Source organism: Triticum dicoccoides, chromosome 7B, assembly GCF_002162155.2.
Source record: "Triticum dicoccoides isolate Atlit2015 ecotype Zavitan chromosome 7B, WEW_v2.0, whole genome shotgun sequence".
NCBI lineage: Eukaryota > Viridiplantae > Streptophyta > Magnoliopsida > Poales > Poaceae > Triticum > Triticum dicoccoides.
The window spans coordinates 420576030-420602066 of NC_041393.1; the positions used below are offsets into that span (position 1 = coordinate 420576030).

Sequence of the window (26037 nt, forward strand, 5' to 3'; positions counted from 1 at the left end):
TTTTATCGGTACGAACATGCTTAAGTTTGATATCTCCCTTAGCAACATGATCTCAAATGAAATGATGACGAACTTCAATATGCTTAGTTCGAGAATGTTGCACGGGATTATGAGCAATCTTAATAGCACTCTCATTGCCACAAAGCAATGGAACATGTCTCACATATATCCCATAATCTTTAAGAGTTTGGGTCATCCAAAGTAATTGAGCACAACATGAACCGGCGAAAATGTATTCCGCTTTGGCGGTGGATAAGGATACCGAGTTTTGTTTCTTGGAGGACCAAGAGACAAGAGATCTACCACGAAATTGACAAGTAACCGAAGTGGACTTTTTATCAACCTTGTCACCGGCATGTTCCGAGTCGGAGTAGCCAACAAGATCAAAGAGGACCTCTTAGGATACCAAATGCCAAAATTTGGTGTATGAATTAAGTATCTCACTATCCTTTTCACGGCCTTAAGATGACATTATTTGGGGGCCGCTTGATATCATGCACACATGCACACACTTAGCATGATATCTGGATGGGAGGCGCATAGATATAACAATGAACCAATCATAGAGCGGTAAACCTTTTGGTCAACCGGTTCGCCATCCTTTGTCAAGTCAAGATGTCCACTAGTAGGCATGAGGGTATTCATACCTTTGCATTCTTGCATGTTGAACTTCTTGAATAAGTCCTTGGTGTACTTTGTTTGAGAGATAAAGGTTCCCTCCTTAGTTTGCTTGATTTGCAAACCAAGAAAGAACTTGAGTTCACTCATCATAGACATCTCAAACTTCTCCGACATTAGCTTTCCAAACTTTTCACTAAAATGAGGGTTAGTTGAACCAAATATGATATCATCAACATAATTTTGGCACACAAATAATTCTACATTAATCCTTTTAGTAAAGAGTGTAGAATCAGTTTTACCAATTTCAAATCCTTTATCAATAAGAAACTTTGTCAAGCATTTATACCACACTCTAGGAGCTTGTTTAAGACCATAAAGAGATTTGTGGAGTTTATAAACATGGTCGGGTTTCTTAGGATTAACAAAGCCATGAGGTTGTTTAACATAAACTTCCTCCTCAATTTCACCATTAAGAAAAGCACTTTTGATGTCCATTTGATATAAGGTAATGTCATGATGATTGACATAAGCAAGTAAGATGCGAATGGACTCAAGTCTAGCAACAGGGGCGTATGTCTCACCATAGTCCATACCTTTGACTTGAGTGTAGCCTTGAGCAACGAGACGAGCCTTGTTGTGTACAAATTTTCCATCTTCATCTTGCTTATTCCGAAACACCCATTTGGTTCCAATGACATTGTGCTTCTCATCGGGCTTTTCAACCAACGTCCACACTTGGTTCCTCTCAAAGTTGTGTAGCTCTTCGTGCATGGCATTTATCCAATCCAGATCTTCCAATGCTTCTTTGACCTTCATAGGTTCAATGCTAGAAATGAATGAGTAATGTTCACAAAAGTTAGCCAAACGAGTTTTAGAGCGAGTAATTCTCCCGGTTTAGATATCATCAAAGATTTGTTCGACGGGATGATCTCTTGAGACTCTTGCTCGAACTCGTGAGAGCTTTTGTTTGGGTCGGGGTGGAACATCCTCTTCATTGTCTTGTTCTTCCTCTTGTCTTTCTTTGTTGTTGTTGGTGTTGTTGTTCTCCTGTGGAGGTGGAGAAGGAGGTCGTCGAGGTTCATCTTGTTGTACATCCTCGTTCTCACCATCTTGCTGTGTCCCACTTGTGGATGCCTCCAAGTCAACTTGTGGTTCACCTTGGCGTGAAGTTGAGGCTTCCACTTGGATGGACGAGGTACTCTCCTTCACCTCCGTTGGGCGAATCTTGCTAATAGACAAGTCTTGGATTGCTTCCGAAGGATCTTTGTCACCTACATCAATTGGCAGTTGCTCTACTTGCAAGCCGTTAGATTCATCAAACTTCACATCTACTGTCTCTTCAACCTTTCGGGTGAAGTTGTTGTAGACACGGTAAGTGTGAGAGTTTGAGCCATAACCGAGTAGGAAACCTTCATGAGATTTAGGAGCAAATTTCGAACGATGATGCTTATCAAGAATGTAGCACTTTGAGCCGAATACCCGAAAGTATCCAACTTGGGGTTTGTTACCTGTGAGAAGCTCGTATGCCGTCTTGCCGAGTAGCTTGTGAAGATATAGACAATTCGTTGCATGACAAGCTGTCTCAACCGCTTCCGCCCAAAAGTGTTTTGGCGTCTTGTACTCATCAAGCATCGTTCTCGCCATTTCGATGAGCGTCCGGTTCTTCCTCTCAACAACTCCATTTTGTTGAGGTGTGTACGTAGCCAAGAACTCATGTGAAATCCCTTCTTCGTCAAGAAAGGTGTTCACATTGGCGTTCTTCAACTCCGTTCCGTTGTTGCTGCGAACCTGCTTGATCTTCACTTCAAATTGGTTTTGGGCCTTCCTAGCGAAGTTTTTGAAGATCTTTTGGACCTGTGATTTATCATCAAGAAAGAACACCCACGTAAATCTTGAAAAATCATCAACAATGACCAGTCCAAACGAGTTACCACCGAGACTCTTGTAGGCATTAGGACCAAAGAGATCCATGTGAAGCAGCTTGAGCGGTCTCCTCGTGGTCATGATGTTCTTCATGGGGTGGCTTCCTGCAACCAGTTTTCCTGCTTGGCAAGCACTGCAAAGTCTATCCTTGTCAAATATGACATCTTTAACTCCAAGGATATGATCACCTTTAATAAGCTTGTCAAGATTTTGCATCCCCACATGACCTAACCGTCTATGCCACAACCAGCCTTTAGAAGATTTAGCAATTAAGCAAGTTCTAGGTTGAGCCTTTTTAGTGAAATCAACAATGTATAGATCACCTCTACGTATGCCGGTAAAGACCATTTTATGATTATCTCTTCGAAACACTTGGCAATCTACTTTAGTAAATAGGACATTGAATCCAAAGTCTGCTAGTCTAGATACAGAAAGTAGATTATAACCAAGAGATTCAACGAGCATAACATTTTGTATGGAGCTGTCATGTGAGATGGCCACCTTACCGAGGCCAACCACCTTACCCTTTGAGTTATCACCGAAGGTGACATACTTTTGAGGGTCGTCGTTTTTGGCAAGCTCATGAAACATATCCTTGTCTCCGGTCATGTGATCGGTACATCCACTATCAAGGACCCATTCCTTTCCTTCAGCCATGTAGCCGCGAAGGTTAGCCATAAGACCAGAGTGTCTCATAGACTCTTCAAGATCAAGGTCAATATCATCATCCTCATCATAGTATCCATGTTCAACATCATATTGCAAATGGTCATTTCCTAGAGAGAGTGATTCATTAGATATATGATTTTGACAATGCTCATCTCTATGAATTCTAATAGCTTCAGAAATGATATTGCTAATGATTCCAACATCTCCTTTGGCACGCATTAGGTCATGAAGCTCAAATAAACAACCTCCAAACTTAGGATCATTGGGATTCATCTTATTCAAAGCAACAGACTTATGAAGAATCTCATCTAAGTTTTTCAAGGAATAGTCTAGAAATCATTCCTCAAGAAATCTCCATATAGTATAAGCACAATCAAGAGTTGGCAAGTGACTAATCAAATTTCTAGGCAAACCTCTAGTGATAAGATTGATAGTTCTAAGATTGCGAATCATCTCAAGAGACTCGTCAGGGGTAGGATGCAGAGGGTCAACAAGGTGTTCACAAGGAGTAGTAATGTACTTGTTCAAGTGATATTCATGAAAAAATTCCAAGCATCTCATTTTTCCACTCACTAAAGATCTCTCCATCAAGCATAGGCACTCTACATCTAAGACTCCCCAACATAGACTCATCCATCTTCCTCCAATGGTGATTAAACCAAAGCAATGGAGACCAAAGCTCTAATACCAATTGAAAGGATCGAGAAGAGGTGTCTAGAGGGGGGTGATTAGACCCTTAACAAGTAAACATAGCAGTTTTTAAGTTTTTTCAAGTTGAGGTTGGAAATTAGCACGATTTCAAGCATTCACAATACAATTCAAGCAAGCATGCACAGAGTATATGAGCAGCGGAAAAGTAAAGCATGCAACTTACAAGAAAGTAAAGGGATGGGATTGGAGTGTGCAAACGCAATTGGAGACGCGGAGATTTTTGGCATGGTTCCGATAGGTGGTGCTAACGTACATCCACATTGGTGGAGACTTCAACCCATGAAGGATAACGGTTGCACGAGTCCACGGAGGGCTCCACCCATGAAGGGTCCACGAAGAAGCAATCTTGTCTATCCCACCATGGCCATCGCTCACGAAGGACTTGCCTCACTTGGGTAGATCTTCACGAAGTAGGCAATCTCCTTGCCCTTACAAAATCCTTGGTTCAACTCCACAATTTTGATGGAGGCTCCCAAGTGACACATAACCAATCTAGGAGACACCACTCTCCAAAAGGTAATAGATGGTGTGTTGATGATGAACTCCTTGCTCTTGTGCTTCAAATGATAGTCTCCCCAACACTCAACTCTCTCTCACATATTGGCTATGGTGGGAAGACGATTTGAGTGGAAAGCAACTTGGGGAAGGCTAGAGATCAAGATTCTTGTGGTTGGAATGGAATGTCTTGGTCTCAACACATGAGTAGGTGGTTCTCTCTCAGAAAATGAATGCTGGAAGTATGGCATGTTCTGATGTCTCTCCTCATGAATGAAGAATGTGTGGAGGGGTATATATAGCCTCCACACAAAATCTAGCCGTTAGACACAGATTCCCAAACTTAGTGAGACCGAATGGTGAAACTCGGTCAGACTGATTCAGGTCAAAATATGAACGTTAGAGTTTTCGGTGGGACCGACAAGGTTAACTCGGTGGGACCGATGTGCAAGGGTTAGGGTAAAACCTCAACTCGGTTTGACCGATTACACAAACTCGGTGAGACCGATTTTGGTAATAAGCAAATAGAGAATTGGTCAAGCAAACTTGGTGGGGCCGATTGCATAAACTCGGTGGGACCGAAATTATTGCAATAGGCAACAGAGAGTTTGCAAGCCCATCTCAATGAGACCGAGATCCCATCAGTGAGACCGAACTGATTAGGGTTTCTGGCAGTGGCTATGTCAAAGGAACTCGGTGGCGCCGGATAGATCAAATTGGTAGGACCGAGTTTGACTTTTAGGTTTAGGACATATGTGGAAATGAGAAAGTGGTTGAGGGCTTTAGAGCATATCACTAAGCACTTTGAGCAAGCAAGCTATTAAGCAATACCTCATCCCCTTTTAACAGTATTGTCTTTCCTATGGACTCAATGTGATCTTGGACCACTAAAATGAAAATGTAGAGTCTTGAGCTTTTGCCAATGTTTGTCCTTAGCATCTTGAAGGGGTGCCACTTTAATGTTGAACTTATCTGAAATATACTAGGTAGAAATACTAGTCTAACAAGAGATATGTTGACATTAATTACCAAAATCACCCAGGGAGCACTTGTGCTTTCAGTCTCCATCAACGTGGATGTATGATAGCACCACCTATCGGAACCACGCCAAAAATCTCAGTGTCTTCATTGTGTTTGCACACTCCAATCCCATCCCTTTACTTTCTTGAAACTAGCATGCTTTACTCTTTCTGCTGCTTATACCCTTGCCATGCTTGCTTGAAGTGTGTTGGGAATGCTTAAAATTGTGCTAATATACAACCTCGACTTGAAGAACTTAAAAACTGCTACTTTTGCTTGTTGAGTGTCTAATCACCCCCCTCTAGACACCTCTTCACGCTCCTTTCAGCAGGGAGATTACCTTCGCCGTTTAGACCAAACTCCTCGTGATCTCAGGGACCTGTTACTCTGTGTGCACTAGCAAACACATAAGTCGCAAAATGTTTATGTCAACAAACTCCAAAACATAAGGGGCTTATCATTGCACGAACACATCCCCCACTTCAAGACATTTTGCAAGCATATCCGGATGCTGACTTCCAAAGCACCAACGAATATCATGATGATCCTGTTTGCAAAATATATGGTTGTAATAACAAGTCCTCATACCCATGCCTATTTCCAATCATAAGTATCCAATTGTGCAACTTTATTTGATTCGGTCCAAAAAATTGGAATTTAATTCTGTTGCAAAGCTTGTTAGAAACCCTTGTCTTAAAGGTACGCTTCCTCTCGTGGGTTCGATAACTCAAGGTCACCTCTGGGAAAAATACGAGAATCCTTTCTGCCGAGGGACCCATCAAACATTTATAATAACATAGGCATGGGTATGAGGACTTGATTCTTACAACCATATACTTTCGAATGGGATCATTGTGATATTAATTTGTGCTCTGAAAGATACCCGTCAAGATTTTCTTGCAGCATATCAAAGTGGGGATGTGTCCAAATTACGTCTTGACCGAAACACGCCCTGCATCAAGAGTCAGTTGTTCAATAGAAGCCCTATCATTTGCGCATGGTTACCTCAGCAATTAAGATAGAATCAGACAAAAGCATTGGGCGTTTAATGACTACACCTCTTGTATCCCCAGAGATAGGATTCACGCAACCGTACTAAACCTTCCTGTAACCGGTGTTCAGAATAGTGCTTCACGGTCTCCCTGCCCTTAGCCTCCTTGTGGCTTGAACTCTGTGATACTGGGTACCTACAGGGTCAAAGAACGTGGGAGAGCCAAAAGACAACTATAATGCAATTTTATTTTACACATACGAGATGTTAGTTCAAAGTCATTTCATATATATCTCCATCAAATTCATAGGGTTGCAAGGCTATGCCTCACCGCATGACTTTATCGGATTACTCACGCATGGCAATCGGATAGCAAGAAGCAATCATTGAAGAACGCATCAAGACAGATGCTTTATTGATAATATGTCTTACAATGGTTGCCGGATGCGATACACAATTACAAGGTATGACTAACTTGGGGATGAATGCTGCGGTGATGGTGATGGTGGTGGCTATGGAGATGAGATGGGAAATGGTGGCGGCGAGGGTTTGTGGATCTACCGGTGACGAAGATGAAGGTTTCAGTGATGTTCTGTTGGCCCTTCAATAATAATTATTGAGTTGGACGAGATGGTGCCGTGGGCACCTGGTACAAGCGCTGGCGCGAGCGCCCGCCCTTGTGCCAGACGCCATCTTGCACTCTGGACTGCTTCCTACGCCTCCCACTTGGCCTCTCTTATCTCCTCTTTGTTCCTTTCCATACAATTGCTTGGTTTAGTCCATGTATGGCTCAGTTTATTGTGGAAACAAAATAAAGAGAGGATTTTGAAATCATTTGCAGATATCTCGGTTTTTATGAAATAAACCGATTTAAACCTAGGTGTGATGATCGTAAAAATAACACTTGTCAACCGTCGGGCCACACCCCACTCCTCGGCCTCATGGACGTCGATGTTGGGGAGGTAGCAGAAAGGGAGTCGAAGGCTGGCACATGTCCGTCGCCACCGTGTCAGGGAGCAGAAGAAGGGGTGTCGATAGTCGTCGCTGCAGCGGGCGTGGTCGACGTGGACCTTGTCGCGGTGCTCGCCCACCGGGGACCTCCATGTGTGACGACAAGGCGCGCCTCCATGAGCGGCCGCGACGGCGAGGTGCCCCTTCATGCTCGGCCGCAACAACCCCTGGTCCTCCTGTTCACGCGGTCGACACGGGCCTGGGGTGCTCCTCCACACGCGACGCAACCTGGGCCGGCGGCTGCAGGGTGCGCTGCCTTGTTCCCGGATCCACGGTATCTTGCCCTTGTCGCTGGCAGTTTCTCCATCCGCGGGGGCTGTGAATGGTTGAGCTGGAGGGATCGGGAGAGGGCGAGAGAGTGTTGGGGAGTAGTGGAGTGGCGAGGGAGATGTATGGATAAGCTTAGAGCATCTCCAACCATTGGCCCATCAGGAGGTGCTAAAAATCGCCCCCTAGGGGCGCACCGGCGCTAAACCGCACGCTGGGAGCGTGATGCCCCCCAGTCGCGGCGCCCATGTATTTTTGAAAATTTTAAACACGACACAAACACGACGCAAATTCAACGCAAAACTTCGGCGAGTTCGTTCAAATTTAAACATATTTTACAAAAAAGGAAAAAAACTACTAGGTTGCTTCTCGCTGTCTCCCTCGCCGCTCCTCGCCACTCGCCGCCCGCCCTTGTAGTTCTACATGCCGAGGAGGCTGTAGAACCGCGTGTAGTCGCCGCCGCCGCCGCCATCGTTGTCGTCGTCATCGTCGCCGCCGCCGCCTTCGCCGCTGCCGTCCCTGCTGCATCCCTCCCCCGGTTGGCGCGGCGGGTTGGACGGTCCGGGGGCGTCCTCGTCGTCGTCGTCGCTGTCGAGGATCACGACGCCGTGCTCGTCCTCGCGCCCACGTTTGCGGGCTTCTATCTCCTCCAGGGCCCGGCGCTGCCGGACCATCTCGTTGCGGAGGTAGTCGTCCCGCGCCCACTGTAGGGCGTCCTCATCGGAGAAGCCGCGCCGGGCTATCTCCTCGTACTCCGCGGGGAGGCCGGTCTCCGGCTTGGGCTCAACAAGGACGAAGCGGCCAGAGGGGGGAGTGGAGTCGCCGATGCGGACCCCGGAGCTGCGGGTGCACCCGCTGACAGGCGTGTCCTGGGGTTCCGGCTTGATGGGGCGGAGGCAGGGAAAGCCGGACGAGCGGCCGGACGAGGAGGAGGACGCCCCAGGCCGCTCCATGCGCCTCGGCGTCCACGAGCTCCCCCGTCGGCGAGAGAAGGACGGGGGAGCGGGGTACTCGAGGCGCGGCGTGTTGCCGCCCTCGATGTACTCGAGGACGACCTCCAGCGTGCGGCCGGGCACACCCCACCACCGGCGCCGCCCCTCGGAGTTGAGCCTGCCGGAGGGCACGACGCCGTTCGTCGCCTCGAGCTGTTCGGCGTGGCGGCGGTGGAAGTAGGGCTCCCAGAGCGGGCTGTCGGGGGTGTACCGTGGGCCTTCCCTCGCCGCCCGCGGCAGGGACGCGCGGATACGTGTGATTTCGCACGCCGCGTCGCCCCGGTGGGTGGTGGTGGCACCGGCACGCCGCCGACGTTGATCCTCCACGCCCCGGGCACCCGCATGTCCGGCGGGACCGGGTACTCGACCCCGAAAAGGAGGCGAGCCTCGTCCTCGTGAAGATGGCGGCGGCCGAAGCCGTTCGCCGCCGCGCCGTCGCCTGGGAAGCGCTCGGCCATTCTTTTGAACTGGAGACGACGAGAGGAGGGGAGGGAGGAAGGGGAGAAATGGCGCGTCGACGGTGAAGGCTCTGTGCGTGTCTCCGGCGCGCTGGGGTCGGCTTATATAGGCGGAGGCGCCGCGTAGTACGCGTGGCCGCCGCGTTACGCGTAGCGGGTGAGGTGACGCGCGTCGTCCAACCTTCACTGCGCCGCCCGTGAGGCATCAATGAAGGCTGACCGGCGTGGCAGCGCGCGCATCTTTGGCATTGATTCGCCGCGGGAAACGAGGCGATGAGAACGACGAAGCGGCGAGAAGAGAGGCGAGTCGCTGGCAAGGAGGGCCCGCGGCTCTTTCGCGCCAAAAACGATTTGCCCAGCGCCCTCGAGCGCGCCGGGTTCGGGTTGGGTCTGCCGACGCCAATTTCGACCCAAGCCGGCGAAAACTGAGCCCTTGGGGCGCGACTGGACCAATATTTTGACGCCGGCAGCCGAAAAATCGCCTGGGGTGCCTTGTTGGGGCCCGACTGGACCAATTTTTTGGTGCCGGCAGCCGAAAAATCGCCTGGGGTGCCTTGTTGGGAGCGCGGCTGGAAATGCTCTTAGCACGATGGAATCATTCGCGCGAGGGCTCACTCCCAGCGAATGGGTGTCTCCGCCTGACGTGTCAGCCTTCAGCGCTTCAAGATCTGTGTTCTTGATCCGACGTTCGGAAGGCAGTTCACTGAACCTAGCTACTGGCTAACGGACGCCAGTTAAGATTTCCCCGAAAAAAAAGGTGTGCAAATAACAGTGCCTGCCAGCATCGAGCCCAAGCCCGAGACACCGAGACACAAACACATGGCGACGCCCATGGAAGAGGACCGGCTGGAGTCGGCGGCGGCGCCGCCCGCGGACGTCGCCGGAGGAGGCGCGGAAGACGGGGAGAAGCCCGACGCGCCGCCCATGGAATCGGACTCAGACTCTTCGGACTCCGACGACGAAGGGGACGCCGGCGACGAGCTCCGCATCCAGGCCCTCGAGCGCGCCCTCCTGGAGCAGCCTCTCGACTACGAATCCCACGTTCAGGTACTACCGTCCGCCGCATCCTCTCTCGAGTCTCCATGCGTAGTCTCTCGACGACTAACTAGGGCTTTGAGCGGGTTTTGTGACGCCCACGGGTTGATGCGAGCTCCACAGCGTCGTCTAGGTTTTCGACTCAGGGCACGCTCTCCACAGCGTCGACTAGGTTTTCGACCCAGGGCACGCTCTTACGCATTTGGACCTTTGTGGCGCTGGTTTTGCCATTGGGCAATGATTTCAGTGTGGTTGAGCTCATTTTGTTAGAAATATTAAATACACTCTTGATTTCTATGTCCACCTGCGTCTTTCTTATGTCAGTAGCTGAACCTTGGCCGCCGTAGGTGGACATTGATATGATCTCACCACCTGACTAGCTTATGTTTGATGGATGTTTTGCTGTTTCGCCTTTGATTTGTCTGTACACATAATGCTCGAGGTCATCAGGGAATATCAAGAAGCAGCATGCATTTGCAGTGGTCGTGGATTAATTTGAGCCTTGTGGTGGTTTCTACGTGCCAAGTTCTCTACTTAGGGCGTGCTCCTCTGCATTTTGCACCACTCATGCACTAGTTTTGGCCATTAGGATGACAATTTCAGCACCGCTGAGCTTTTTTAAGAGGATGGATCTTTCACTGGTTTAGTAATTGGGATGCTTTGGCTGCCTTTAAAGTGGATATTGTTGATTGATAAGTGCTATCGTTTACTAGCTTAATGTTGATGGTGTTTTACTGTTCCATATTGATTTTTGGTAGCTCATACAATGCTTGAGAAAATCCGGGAATATCGAGAAGCTTCGTGCTGCAAGGGAGGAGATGAACAAGTACTTCCCTCTCACACCGAAGATGTGGCAGGATTGGGCAAAGGATGAGATTTCATTGAGCTCTGGGTTTGTGATTCTTTTCTCTTGAAATGATCTCCTGAAATATTTATGTTATTGGCAACTAAAACCTATATACTTTCTGTTACAGTCGTGGATCTTTTGATGATATTGAAAAACTCTATGAACGTGGTGTGCAAGAATATCTGGTATGTCGAACTGTTTTTGTGGTTTTGAGTTTAGACTACTGAGCGTGTGGAGTGCTAACTTATCTTGATGATCATGTTATTGCAGAATATTAAGTTATGGCGGGATTACCTTGATTATGTTGAAGAGCATGATCAGTCAGTGTCTCAATGTTCGCAATCTGGTCTCTCGAAAATGAGGGATTTGTATGAGCGTGCAATCACTGCAGGGGGTCTACACGTGACCGAAGGCAGCAAACTATGGGAAGCCTACAGGGAATATGAGATGGCTATTTTGACCATAAATGATGGTAATGATGAGGAGAAGGCAAAGCAGGTTCAACGTGTCCGCGCGCTCTTCCACCGCCAGTTATCTGTGCCTTTGGCTGACATTGAGTCAACACTTGCTGCGTATAAGAGTTGGGAAGCTGAAGAAGGCAATACAAGGGACCCAGATTCCCAGGTTGATGATGTTCCCCCAAATGTTTTATCTGCTTACAAAAAGGCCAGCGAGATGTACAATGCACGAAAGCAGTACGAGGATGAACTAAGCGTCGTGGCTGAATCCGAGGCTAACAAACTACAAGTGTTCCTGGTATGGCGATGTTTTTCTTTATAAAATCTTGGTTTTCAGTAACTCACTGTTGTTTGTTTGTTGGCGCTGAAACAGAAATACATCAAATTTGAGGAGTCTTTTGGTGACCCTGCTCGTGTCCAAGTTTTATACGAACGGGCCGTTTCTGAGCTTCCCGTTTCAAGTGATCTATGGATGGGATACACGAGTTACCTGGACAGAACCCTAAAGGTACTCTTTGAAGCTGTGATGTCCGATGTGACAATACATCTAGATCTGTAGATCTAATGAAATAATTATGATGATGTTTTCTTTTAAGTGGCAATAATTGCTTAATTTCTGATTTCTCTTGCAGGTACCTGCTATACTAAAAAGTGTTTACCACAGAGCGACGAGAAACTGTACATGGGTTAGTGACCTCTGGGTCCACTACTTGCTGTCTTTGGAGCGCATTCGTGCATCTGAAGACGAACTGCGACATGTAAGTTCCTTGGGTCTCTCTGTTGGTATGTAGTCGGGGATTTTACAATTCAAAAACTTGAAATCGTATTTGTATGTAGTGAAATGGCATAATTCAGTGTCAAAAATCTGGTGCCACTATTTGGTAGTTCAGTTTATTACATTTATATGTTCCCTGAGTTTTGGTTTTATAATTTATAAACTCAAATTTTTACTTGTATGCAAAAGAAATGGCAGAATTCAGTGTCCAAAGTCTGGTTCCACTGTTCAGTACTTGTTATGTTATATATTCACTGAGTTTTCTTACTTGCAATAGCAGACAGGTTTTAAAATTGACCAAGGGGTGCTATATTTAAGCTTTCATTGCTGTTGACTTCAACTAGCATTTTCCGAAATTTGTTCACCTCTCTTGGCAGAAGTCCTGTCACTTAAGCCCATTCTGCCAATATGAAGCGATTACTATTAAAGTGATTGGGTATTTAGGTAGAGAACTAGAGCTCTGCTTCTGCTTTATACTGAGAACCCCATAATAAGTTGGGAGGAAAGTTCATTTTAATATAGTATTCGGTAGCTTGTTAGGATATTTAACTTGTGTAACTTTGTTACCCCTAATATATTATGTGCACTGAATCCACTGATATAGGTTTAGGTAATATTCTAACAAATATGGAATATTATTTATTAAAACAGGAGAGTTATATAGATAGGAAAGAAATAAGACTGGGCATGGAGATCGAATCCGTATCCTTTGGATTGTTGATTAGGGGTTAAGTCTGCCACTATAAGGAACAACGTCTCTATCAATTATCAGCATCTTTGAATTGTTGATTAGGGGTTAAGTCTGCCACTATAAGGAACAACGTCTCTATCAATTATCAGCATCTTTGAATTGTTGATTAGGGGTTAAGTCCTACTTCCTCCGTCCGGGTTTATAAGTCCATCTCGTACTTTGGATCGAACTTTGACCATAAGTTTAACTAATTTATATGTAACAGAAATTATGCCACTGGATATTCGAAAAAAAAAATTCAACGATATAATTTTTTGTTACAGAAATAATATTTTGTATGAAGGGGAGCCTTGGCGCAGTGGTAAAGCTGCTGCCTTGTGACCATGAGGTCACGGGTTCAAGTCCTGGAAACAGCCTCTTGCAGAAATGTAGGGAAAGGCTGCGTACTAAAGACCAAAGTGGTCGGACCCTTCCCCGGACCCTGCGCAAGCGGGAGCTACATGCACCAGGCTGCCCTTTTTTAAATAATATTTTGTATTAGTTAAATGTATGGTCAAAGTTTGACCCAAAGTATGAGGCGAACTTTTAAACCTGGACAGAGGAAGTGCTCCCCATCCTGCCATCTTCATGGCGGTAGGTACCTAGTTTGTTCCATAGTTGGTAGATAATATCCTAAAGCAACAAGCACTTCATTAGAATACTGGTGCATGCCATGAAATGCTATTGTGTTCACTGTACTCTTTTGTTGCCTTCATTGGAGAAGATTATTGTTCGTCTTGCCTTTTTTTTTGTATATATATATATTAGCAAATACCAACATATATGCACGTCTTGTTTGCAGGTCTTTGAGCTAGCCATTCAATGTTCTTTCCCAAGCATGAACGAGGTGATTTATCTGCACTTGCATCCTCCATCTCACCCCTCACCCCTCACCCCCACCACACACACACACATGTGCATGGGCATGCAAAGATACCACATTTTGTTGCATCTTGGAAGTCACTGTTTGTCTGTTTCTTGTTGGGACAGTAATTGTAGTTTGCAGATCTGCTTGTTTTGATCAGCCCGACAATAGCTGTAATTTCCTGGATAACTTAGCACGTTCTTTTTGAGGACTCTTGTCCTATGGCCTGTAATTTTCTGTCAACTGATCTAGTAAGGTCTGATACACCTTTCATTTGGATGATTGCATGCAGTACCTCAATATTTATCTTACTCGAGTTGATAGTTTAAGACGGAGAATGCCAACTGGCTTGGATTTCGAACTGATTAGGCAGACATTTGTGGTATGTTCTCTACGAGCTAGCTGTGTACATGCATTTTATTTTATTTGTACTAGAGTTAATTATTATTTTTGTTTCGAAGGAGAGTTAACTTTGAGTATATAATAACAGGATGCTGCTGAGTTCCTCTCACCACAACTAGGAATTGAGGAGCTATTACTCTTGCATGCATACTGGGCTAAATTAGAGTGTAATATTGGCAAAGATATAGCTGCAGCACGCGGAGTTTGGGAAAATGCTCTCAAGAAAAGGTTTATTATTATGTTTGTGCAAGTTCATACAATTTTCTCATTGCTGGCACTAAGTTGAATCTGTTTACTTCCAGTGGGTCTGTTTTGGAGGTTTGGCAGCACTATATTTCAATGGAGATAGAAAGGGGGCATACTCATGAGGCAAGATCACTTTACAAGCGTTGTTATAGCAAAAAATTTGCTGGGTCTGGATCAGAGGTAAGCTCTTCTTGAGAAACTACAGGAATGTCTCTCCTGCTTGGTCTGTAAACCAACTTGCTAGTGAAATTTCCTGTGTACTGCGCTACTTGCTCTATTGGGCTCCACAATAATGGAATGCTGCGAGATGTTATATATCCAAAAGCATGCCAGGCCATAATAATGGGAGAATAAGTATTAGAGCTGAATGAGTAGCCCACTTATTTAATTTGGACTATATTCAAATAGATAACGTCAATAGTTCCAGACGCTGTATGACATGAGAACTCCTCTTGTTATATGGTTCATATCCGGCCTACAACCCCATTCTGACAAATGGGCCATTCTGGTGGACTTGAACTATATACCAAAGATGAGCACCATGGCATGATCCCCAAATTGATAGTTTTCCTTGCTTTTGAACCTTTTCTTACTGAATAGTATTGAATACTTGAAACTTTATTTCAGTTATAATTTTCTTTGTATTTAGTGATCCTTGTATTGCCAAAAAGAACCTTGGCTCATAGTTACTGCAAATGAACAGCATGATTTGAAACAGATATCTTAATTATCATAGTTCCTTATATTTCCATTGCCATTTATGTTTTATCTTCGGCAAAGGCAATGAATAATGATGACTGCAACTTACTAGGCTGTATGTCATGCGTGGATAAGATTTGAAAGGGAGCATGGCACCTTGGATGATTATGACCTTGCTATAAAAAAGGTATGCTGCCGCACGATTTTTTGGGTGTATATCCTCAGTTTTTTCACCTTTTATCTTCGTCTTAGGTTCATATCATTTTCCTTCGATTGAATTTAAGCCACATTAGCTACGGTAGTGGATAGGTGCCTTGCTAGTTATTTTAACCGCTTAATTATTGTCTTCTGGATAGGTAGTTATCTGGTTGGGCATTTAGCTGTGTGCCTCTTATCAGTTCGTCATGAATCTGGTTTCATTTTTAATAAGCATTTGAGACAGTGAGGTGACATTTTGTACTGTGGACGAATGTTTGACATATATACTTGATATCTAAACTGCATGTATCTTATACTGTGGGCGAATGTTTGACATATATGCTTGACATTTTGTACGCTAGGATTTATATACTAGATTCAATCATATTGTGTGTTGTGTTGAGTTGTTGACATAAGTGAAACCATTCTCCAGTGGCAAATATGTTATGCTTTTTTTCGGTCCCTTGAATGATGGCTGACATTGTTTTGTTCTTCCAATAAGAACCATCTTCTTTGTAGATAGAGAGCCAAGTCACCCAGTATACATGTCGAAAAATAATTACCACTTTGATATGTCGAGGTCTTAAAGTGCTCAATAATCCGAGAGACATTGCTGGATGTAGGTTCTACACTTCTATGTACTATTTCGTCCACAGTATAAGATACATGCAGTTTACATATCTATTGTCTGATGCAGTTCCTAGATCCTTAGAACTATCTCTCCTTTGGGTTATTTGTACTGTGCCTCTTTTCTTTTTTGCATATTTTTGGATAACCCTGTTATATCTCCTCACAAATTGGTGGGTTTATCTTCCATCATTTTGTGTTCAAATATTTTATTGGGAGTTTGGGACAATTGTACTATAGTACTTATTTGTATGTAGCTCACATGCTACCTCCGTTCGGAGTTAACTGACGCTGAAATGTGTGTATCTAGACGTGCTTCAGTGTGTAGATACACCCGTTTCAGCGTCAGTTAATTCTGAACAGAGGGAGTATATTTTAATGGGAGAACGATAATTTGACAAAATCATTAATTTTCGTAGATAAAATATGTAAGGAATATAGTTGTAACAAATGTTAATTTACCACTAGCCACCATTATCCTGCATCTTTTTTTTTTTTTTGCATTATGTGAATCATCTCTTCTCAGTGGTTATTTTGAGTAGTGTCCTGCAGCATCGCGTGGGGTATCATCTAGTGTTTGACAAGTATAGCATTTTTCTTCTTTGTTTCATTATAAAAACTGGGCCTTTCTGGTAAATAAATGTTTAATTTGTCTGTTGCACCTTTCATATCCCTCCGAACACTATGTGAGTGAATGCTTCTTGGATTGATTATAAATAATGTATGAAACACCTGTTCAATGCATTCTGTCCTATAGAGCAACTCATAAGATCTGCTATCCTTCTTGATTATTCCCCATAATACAGTATGATATTGCCCCAAGTTTCTGGATGTTTCTGGTCCATGTACCTAAAGTTTGACTATTTGCTACTCCCTCCGTCCCAAAATATAAGAGCGTTTTTGACACTAGTGTAGTGTCAAAAACGTTCTTATATTATGGGACGGAGGGAGTACAATTTTTGATACCATAAAGGCTTACATGCAAGACTAGTCCTCAGTGGAGAGATTTGTTATATCTGTTGCATTTGTAATTATTCTGAAAGGGGTTACCATATTCCACAAGTCAAAGTGTTCTATAATTTAACTTTGTGACTTAGGTTGATGTGTAGCAGGTTATTGTGTAAACTGTACTGTAGTTGCTAAACTTATCATCATGCTACTTGACCAGGTCACCCCTCGTTTGAAGGAGCTTATAATGTTCAAGGCTCAGCAGGAGGCTAAATCGGACCCATCCTCAGCCCCCAAAGAAACTTCTTATGCAAATGATTCCTCTCAGAAAAGAAAGCCAAGTAAAATGACCAGTAAAGTGCAGCCTCCTGCTAAAAAAAGGAAAGATAATCCACCTAAAAAGACCGTGTCATCAGATGACCACAGATCGAAGGAACAAAGCACAGACAGCCATCTTCAAGAAGGTGGAGAGGTCAGCAAAGGGAACGCCGAGGCGCCTGTGGAAATGAAAGTTGAAGGTGACAGCAAAGGAGGAAATACAAGTTCAAATCAACCGAAGCCGTACTTCTACAGTGACAAATGCACTGCCTACATGTCAAATATAGACTTGAAAGTATGCCTCCTTTTGTTTCTGTATGTGCACTTAGCTCCTGAACTTCAATAAAGTAAGCATCTACTCTTTCTATAGGCAACTGAGCTACACATCCGTGGTTTCTTTTCTGACATTGGTGGCGTGGTAGACATAAGGTTACTGAGGGACAGATCCACGAAAAAATCAAGGGTACGTGCTCAACATCCTTAATTATTTGCCTCTAGTATCCAATGATGTGCTCACTTATCAACTTTTGCACAATTGAAAAGTTTCCTGGGGCAACTGGTTACCCAACCTGGGTTTGAATTCTCAGGTCACCACCTCTTATAAATTTGCCAAAAGGGCTTCTTCCCTTTTGGCCTTATCTTTTTTTTCCCCTAAAAAAATTTCTGCACCAAAGCATTTCTCCGCTGTGAAACAAGGCAAATTTGCTGGCTTCCTGCTTGTTCCTATTCCTGAGGTAGATTTTTACAATGTTATGCTGGAGATGCACATGTATTCTGAGCGGTACATATGTAGACATTACAGCAGTCAAGACGTGAAAAATATCTCCCTTATAATCAGGGTAGATGTTCCAGTAGTTCATTGGTACAGCCGAGTTGATTAAATAGGTGTACATGTCTTCTGGGAAGTTACCTTTCTCAAGCTTTTTGTGCCAACTAAACTTCTTGAAGTGGTATCATCGTTGCCGCCAATTCTTGAGTTAACCAATATCTTCAGCCGGCCCTAGAAAGTTACTATATTTTACCATTCTGGTATCATTGTTACTAGAATCCCAAACTGTTATTAAGGCCCTTCAATAGATTTCCGTGCTTAGCATGTTTGCAAATTTTAAGAAAAAGGGATGGGTTCTATGATTTTGCTTCTTTGCTCACTACGTTCATCTCTTATAATTTGTTAAATGGGAAGAATTTTGTGGAGTGCATTCTCAGAACATTTAATCTCTCATGTTCATTTATTTTTCCATGGAAGTTTTGCAGGGGCTGGCGTATGTGGACTTTTCAGACAAGGATCATCTTGAAGCAGCCATTAGAAAAAACAAACAAAAGTTGCTCAGTAAGAAAGTAAGTATTGCTCCTTCAGATCCAAGCAAGAGTAAGAAGAACCGTGAAGCAGGCACTTCCTCCATAGGTATGTTCTTTGGTTGACACTGCACATCTTCTCCTCTAAATAGTAGAATCGTGGTGTTTTCACATTGCAAAATTGCATATTATAAACTTAAAAGCCTATAACTGCTGTGGAAGGAATCTGGACTTCACAGCTGGCAAACATTGAACATCGTTGTAACAAGCGAACTAGTAGTGTATTTGCTATGCTATTTGATGGTCAAGCAGCGCAGTTTGGGAATGTACCTATGCCTGTCTCACTTGAAAGTGGGGAACTGGGTCATTCCAATTATGACTGGCTTCTGAAACCTGTTAGCATTAATCACACACTTTTACACTTATTGCTGCAGTAATACTGTATGTCCTTTTGCATGTTTACACTGATGCATAGGGTGGCTACTTTTGTAATTGTATATCTTGAATTATGTTTCCCTTTTTTCCTTGAGGACATGTGATATGAACCATTTTCCCACAATAAACTGATACGTCTTACATGAGCATAAGGCCGTTAGTGACCTCTAGTTGACCTTTGTAGGCAACCTTCATCCTCGCAATTAAGCCATGGAGTACATCCTTGTAGCTTAACATTCTGACCAATATGATTTATCTGACTTGGTTTCTACAGATAAATTGCCCTCTGGAGGTGATCATGGTGAAAAAGCGCCAGTCGACGGTACTTCAGAGAAGGAGATGCCCAAAGGTTCGACGAAAATCACAGGCAAGAACACATTATTTGCGCCGCGGGCTTTGGTCAAACCACTTGGATGGAACAAGAAAGACGAGAAACCAGATGTTGCTGCGGAAGAGCTGAAGTCGAATGATGAGTTCAGAAATCTGTTGCTTAAGAAGTGATGTCTGTAGGCAGGTTAGTTCGTCGGTGTCTTCACGTCCCACTAGGACCTCTCTACCTTGCATCTCCCTGTGGAACGTACCTCCCCGCGTCTCGAATGAATGAATGAATATAATGAAGTGTTAACTTGACCTTTAACCGGCTCCTACTGTTTTACTGTGTGATCCTATCGGCACATGAAATTCCTATTTCCTCCGATCCTAGTTCAAATTTTGAACTAAAATTTGGATTGGAGGGAGTAGCGTTTAACTGTGCTCTCCTTTGGGCACGAGAAATCTCGGCTGCAAAAGTTGTACTCCTAGTTCCTCGTCACTCTGATGTCAGCCGTTTGGCACATTATTCATGGTAGTGCAGTTCTGTTGTGGTGCACGAGGTGTGGCCATAGAGCCAAACCGAGCAATCCAAAGCCGGTAGGTAGAAACTAGATGCCCGTTTGGTTTCTCTCCCCTCCTCTAACTCCGCTTCCGGAGTGGACCAAGCTACAAGTCATTTTCACGGAGCAGCTAAAACTCAGCTCCACAGCTCCCCGGAACGGAGAGATTCCAAACAGGGCCTAGGTATTGAAGATCAAACCGGGGCTGGCAGGCATCCATACGCGCCATGGCCATTTCATTTTCATATACGACTTGGTTGTGGTAGAAATCCAAGGGAGAGGCAACGTCGCCGGAAGCCTGTACCCCACGTCATGTCCTACAGCGCCAAGCGCTAGGAATCTGGAAATTGGGTTGTTCCAGCAGGGAACCTTGCAGCGCGGCTTGCCATGGCGCTGCTGTCGATGTCGGTTTTTTATGGACAGTGGTGCACACATCCAAGTAGCCACCACGAACACATGGATAACTGAAGAAGAACAAGATGCCGCAAGAAAAAGAACACGGCACCACTAATCACAACGGATTTGACTCGTTAGAGAAATCATTTCTTACGACACATAATGAGAGGAGTATTATTTTCAACAGAGTGTATCCGAGCAATGTGTTTAAACTGTACACTTGCAAGACTTTCAACAGAGTGCACGACTAGCTAGTTATTCCGTCGGCCGTGGCTTCCCCGCCATTTTCTTTCACAGCCGCCTGATTCTCCTCACTCTTCTCCTTCCCCGGTAATAACACAAGTTTCTCCTCGACCGCCGTCTTCCCCACGACGGCCTTCTTCTTGAGCTCGTCCACCAAGCGCGCGAGGCATGCATCCGCATCGCGGCGGGCGGCGCACTCGGAGCGCGCCATCAGGCACTCGGCGACGTCGGCGGGCGTCATGTCCGCCACCCGCAGCAGCTCCTCCACGGCGTAGAAGAGAGGGTGCGCGTCCACGCCGAGGTAGTTCTTGGCGAGCGTCATGAACGCCCCGAACTCGCAGTAGCTCATCTCGATGTGCACGTCCATCCTCCCCCGCTGGGCCAGCGCCGGGTCGAGCGCGCGCGGCCGGTTGGTGGTGACCACGATGATCCGCTCCCCGCCGTGCGCCGACCACAGCCCGTCGATGAAGCTACGCAGGCCCGACAGCGTCACCATCCCGTCGTCCCTTTGCGGCTCCGTGGCGGCGTGGTCGAGGGAGCAGTCGATGTCCTCGATGACGATGATGGACCTGCGCGTGGTCTCGGCGAAGAGCTTGCGGAGGTCGCTGTTGGTGTGCAGGGAGGCGAGCTCGACGTCGTAGACGTCGTAGTTGAGGTGGTTGGCCATGGCGGCGACCATGGAAGACTTGCCCGTGCCCGGCGGCCCGTAGAGGAGGTAGCCGCGCTTCCACGCCTTGCCGACGCGGCGGTAGTAGTCCCTGCTGTCGCGGAAGTCGTCCAGGTCGTCCATGATCATCTGCTTCTTCGCTGTGTTCATGGCCAGGGTCTCGAACGTGGCTGGGTGGTCGAAGTCTGTGTAGCTCCATACCTCGTCCCTCCTAGAACTGAACGACGATATGCCATGGGAAGCAACTCATTTAATCAGTGGAGTGCTGCCAAATTCCCATTGAAACAAAACAAGACACCATGATTGAAGGAGAAGTTTGTAATGTATACTGGTAGTTGAGCTCCTTCTTGATGGAGTAGAGCCTGCGTGGCCGGTTGCTGGAGACGAGCTCCTGTCCGGTGCGGCGGACGTGGGGCAGGTACTCGTCGACGACGAGCCTCCGGTGGGACTCGTGGAACGTGAGGCGGCAGCACCTCCTGGCGTCGGCCGGGGACGGCGGCACCGCGGACCACCACACGGTGACGCCCTTGAACTCGTCGGCCACCTCCTGGCCGTCGCGGAGGCCGAGCACGAAGCCGTGGCCCTCGGCACGCGGCGCTCAGGTACGCCAGCACCTCCGCGTAGGCGTCGCTCGACTTGGCCTCCACGTCGTGGTAGGAGGAGTACGGGTGCGGGTCCGCCGGCCTGGCGACGACGTCGACGGTGACGAAGGGGTCGACGGACGGGACGTGCCGGCCCAGCCGCCGCCGGAGGTGCTGGTTGTAGAGGCTGCTCGCCAACCCGAACACCGCCGGCGCCAGGTACATCCACGCCGAGTTGGTGAGGTTTTGCACCAGCGCGTTGGCTGCCGCAGAGCGCTTCGTCGTCCCTCTGCTTCCCGCTGACCCCATTGATGATGTTCTGGTTCTAGAGATGACACTGCGGTCTCCGGCCGGTTATAATGAAGGAGAGGATTGATTTCATGGAAAGTTTGAGACGAATGGATGCAATGAAAAGGTAAAAAGAGATCTCCTACTGATTGATGCGACAAACTATGCAAGATCATTTCTTTTGTGCCAAGGCGCGCCCACGATTTGGGCGGATCCTGTATGAAGATAAGATAGGCAGGCTCTGTACACGGTGTATCTTGTCTGGCAAGTTTACCTATTATGATCAAAACAGAGGATCCAGGTCAGTATGGTTCGAGCTACGTACGTGATCTGCTGGTAGTACCTCTGCTATTTCTATACGCTTAGGCCTTGGGTGGTTGAGTGAAGATTTCAACATAATTGACTTTGGGCTCAACAGTGAACCAGCCTGAAAACATTGTCAGATAAGAGAACATTGATTCAGACAAACGTAGAATGAAAGCCATTACACGCCTGCTTACAGCTCCGGGCAAAAAAACATCACTGATGGCGCAAACTTAAGAACCAGAGACCACCGCATCAGAAAGAAACTCAAGCTAGCAACACAAGATTTTGATAAACTTGTCCATTCATTAAAGACTTCGATAAATGAGTTTTGGGTGAAGGCTACAACAATCAGTAGCCTCCTTACACAAAGACCGCAACCAAAATCACCACACATGCTTGCTTTTTATTAAGCGCCCACGAGGTCACACACTTGACACACGAACTAAACTCGACTCATCCCTAATAATAAAAGTGCAGCTAAACTCCCCTAAGATTCAACCCCGACTGGCGGCGCGACACAATGCGTCTCTAGTTGCTGCCCTTGCTGATGAGCTCCAGGGCGGTGGCGGTGGTGGGCAGCGCCGGGATGGCTCCCTTCTTGGTGGTGCAGATGGCGCCGCAAGCGTTCGAGAACTGCAGCACCTCCCTCAGCTTGGCCTCATTCTGCCCAATCAAAAGAAAACAGCATCGTTAGCAACATATTAATAGTGGAGTTCAGTCAGCTGATTGATAATTCTTTTTGTATCGGTGATGACTTGGTTTTCTTACGTAGAAGATGGAGTCGTCCTTGGAGACGCTGACGAGGAGGGACCCGACGAAGGCGTCCCCGGCGCCGGTGGTGTCGACGGTGTTGACAGAGTAGCCGGGCACGGAGCCCTTGAAGTCCTTGGTGAAGTACCTGCACCCCTTCTCGCCGTCGGTGACGATGAGCAGCTTGAGTCCCTCGAACCAGAGGGACAACACGTTCTTCTCGTCGGTGGCGTCGCTCTGGGTGAGGAAGGCCACCTCATCGTCGCTTACCTTGATGAAGTCGGCCTCCTTCCAGATGCTCATGATACCGTCGCGGGCGGCCTGGGCAGAGGGCCAGAGCGGCAGGCGTACGTTAGGGTCGTACGAGCAGAGGATGCCGGCCGACTTGGCGGCGCACATGGCAGCAACGTGCGCCGAGCGGCAGGGCTCGGTGATGAGCGAGATGGAGCCGTAGTGGAAGATGCGGGCGCGGCGGATCAGGTCCAGGTTGAGCTCGGCCTCGGTGAGGAGCATGTCGGCCGACGGGTTGCGGTAGAACATGAACTCGCGCTCGCCGTTGGACTTGAGCGTGACGAAGGCCAGGGCGGTGCGGGCGTGCTGGTCGAACAGGCAGCCCTCGGCATTCACGCCGTTCTGCTTTAGGATCTCCACCAGCATGTGGCCGAACTCGTCGTCGCCAAACTGCAAAACAACATCGCCGTTCGATATAGTATAAGAATTTGAAGATAAGTCAGTCAATACTATTGATTGCACCGACCGAATGAAAGTAACCAAATGTTAATGAAAAATAATGTAAGAAGGCTGCTTCTTGTGTCAGAGTGGATTAGTGTTATATTTGACGGATCAATGACCTGAGGTGCAGGTAACAATAGCCGCCAGATCCGAGTCAGGAGGGACCCACCGTTGCTCGTGGGGTATAAACAGTGGAATCGTGAGAGTGGGATTATGTTAAACTACACGTGATCCGAAAGGCCAACAAAGGCACTGGCATCATCGAGCGGCTGCCTGACACCGACGCGGCCAAAGCATCTACTATTTTTTATATCAACAATTATAATAATGCCAAAAAATATCGATGGAGCCTAAGAGAGCGACTGATTCAATATTAAAGTTGTTAAAAATTCAGTATTTTCTTTGGCGAGAACAAAATTGACGATGCAAACAAGATTATAATAGTGGGAAAAGCGAGGTGAGGTCACGTGAGGACAAAGCGCTCGTTTGTCTCGCGCCACCCACTTCCACCCCCACGGCTGGCCGGCGATAATAATTGCTGCTGCTACCACTTTTGCCTCCAGTCCTATGCACCAACAAAGATTTCCTACCCGCAAATAGTAGATCACATTCAAGACCCCCCAAAAAGTTGCAGAGCAGCATTGCTGTGCCATCAACAATCCTAAGCAAGTCAACGCCAGATCCGCGCCGTGCACCGACGATCGGACGGACAGCGACGGCCCACCTACGGCGCCACCAGCCTCCGATCCGGACGGGAGCGCACCAGATCCGAGACTACCAAACGCCGGATCTAACGCGCGCACGGATGCATGTAAACAAACGCAAGACAGCGAGAATCAGCGATCGATGGGTGCATACCTTTCCGATGAAGGCGGAGGAGCCGCCGAGCTTGGAGATGGCGCAGGCGACGTTGGCGGGCGCGCCTCCGGGCGCCTTGACAAAGCCGCCGGACTCGGCGAGCGAGACGCCGGCAACGTCGGGCACGAAGTCGATCAACATCTCGCCGAAGGAGACGACGAGGCCTGGGGCGGCGGCGGCGGCCGCGGGGGCAACAGCGTCACCGAGGGGAGCCATTGGAAAACTTGGTCTAAACACACGAAACGGAAACACGAACTCGACGGAAGGATTCGATCGAACTAGCTCGAGAGAGGAAAGCTGCTGGTGGTGGGTGGGTTTGGAGTCGCGAGGCGGGCTGGCTTATAAAGGGGTGAGGGCGAGGTTCTTTGGCTTGGCCGAGGGGGCCGGTGATTAGGAGTTATACTCGTAGTAATTATCTGACTTATCCGTCTCCCGTTACAGCTCTGATCCCCGCCCGTGTTCGGGTTTTGGATAATCACCGGGCTCCGCTAGTCTAGTCGCTGCGTACTTCGACCACCGACGTGTGGGCCAGATGACAGACCGGACCCATCTTTGAACGGGTTTGGGGTCGTGGGGCCAGCCGATAACGGGTTGGATGAGGTTTGCTGGTGGCCACGGGCCCAACTGTCCGTTGGCGTGGCAATGCTTGCCTGGCGAGTAAACCTGGTCGTGATCTGATCCCTCTCCGAGAAGTAACTATCCACCTCCATCAACTTGTGATTATGAGTTATGTCGTCTCCACACAAGTAGGAGTACTCCGCTCCGGATTACTAGCTTTGGTGCGAGTCAGCTCGATCGTAACAGACTCCCCTTGGATTACGGAGCCACCTGAAACGTACTGTGTTTGGATCCAACTAATTTACTCGTTAGGTGGGACGTGCATGCATAGCTGGTCTCACGAACAGAAACGGACGCAAAAATCAAAACTATGGATCATGTGCACGCAGCGTCTGTCTCACGAACAGAAACGGACGCAAAGATCAAACCTATGGATCATGGATCATGTGCACGCAGCTTGCAGAGACGCTGCTGAGTGGGGCCTCGAGGTAGACCGTCCACGTGATGGATGACTGCACGCGCACTTTAGACTTTGTTCGCTTTGAGGTGGATTTGAAAGGGGTTGGCAGGGATTGAGGTGGCCAAATTCCCCGCCAATCCTCTCCAATCCCCTTCGGAGGATTAACCGAACAAGGCCTTAGAAAAACGGACACACTATTTTTTTATCCACGACTGGTCCAGGGCTAGTCCGCAATTGGGCATCTTCAACACTTACCCATAAATCGGACACCGCATCTCTCCGCGAATAA

The 26037-nt window shown here is 47.1% G+C and overlaps 2 protein-coding genes and 1 pseudogene across 2 annotated transcripts; 1 reads left to right on the forward strand and 2 right to left on the reverse strand.

Moving 5' to 3' along the window:
* The first annotated feature begins 9938 nt into the window (after window positions 1-9938).
* LOC119336359 (squamous cell carcinoma antigen recognized by T-cells 3-like) lies at window positions 9939-19674 on the forward strand. The gene is made up of 15 exons (XM_037608363.1): window positions 9939-10205; window positions 10952-11085; window positions 11168-11225; window positions 11311-11796; window positions 11872-12006; window positions 12131-12256; window positions 13806-13850; window positions 14161-14250; window positions 14359-14498; window positions 14573-14696; window positions 15328-15402; window positions 17209-17601; window positions 17677-17769; window positions 18561-18711; window positions 19312-19674. The coding sequence occupies exons 1-15, from the start codon at window positions 9978-9980 to the stop codon at window positions 19536-19538; spliced, it is 2505 nt and encodes an 834-aa protein (XP_037464260.1). The 5' UTR covers window positions 9939-9977; the 3' UTR covers window positions 19539-19674.
* Window positions 19675-20484: 810 nt separating this feature from the next.
* On the reverse strand, window positions 20485-22323 carry LOC119341461 (annotated as a pseudogene).
* Window positions 22324-22660: 337 nt separating this feature from the next.
* On the reverse strand, window positions 22661-25057 carry LOC119335163 (fructokinase-2-like). The gene is made up of 3 exons (XM_037607330.1): window positions 24731-25057; window positions 23159-23821; window positions 22661-23053 (listed from the first exon to the last, which is right to left on the reverse strand). Exons 1-3 carry the CDS (start codon window positions 24944-24946, stop codon window positions 22919-22921), a joined length of 1014 nt encoding a protein of 337 aa, XP_037463227.1. The 5' UTR covers window positions 24947-25057; the 3' UTR covers window positions 22661-22918.
* Between the last annotated feature and the right edge of the window lie 980 nt (window positions 25058-26037).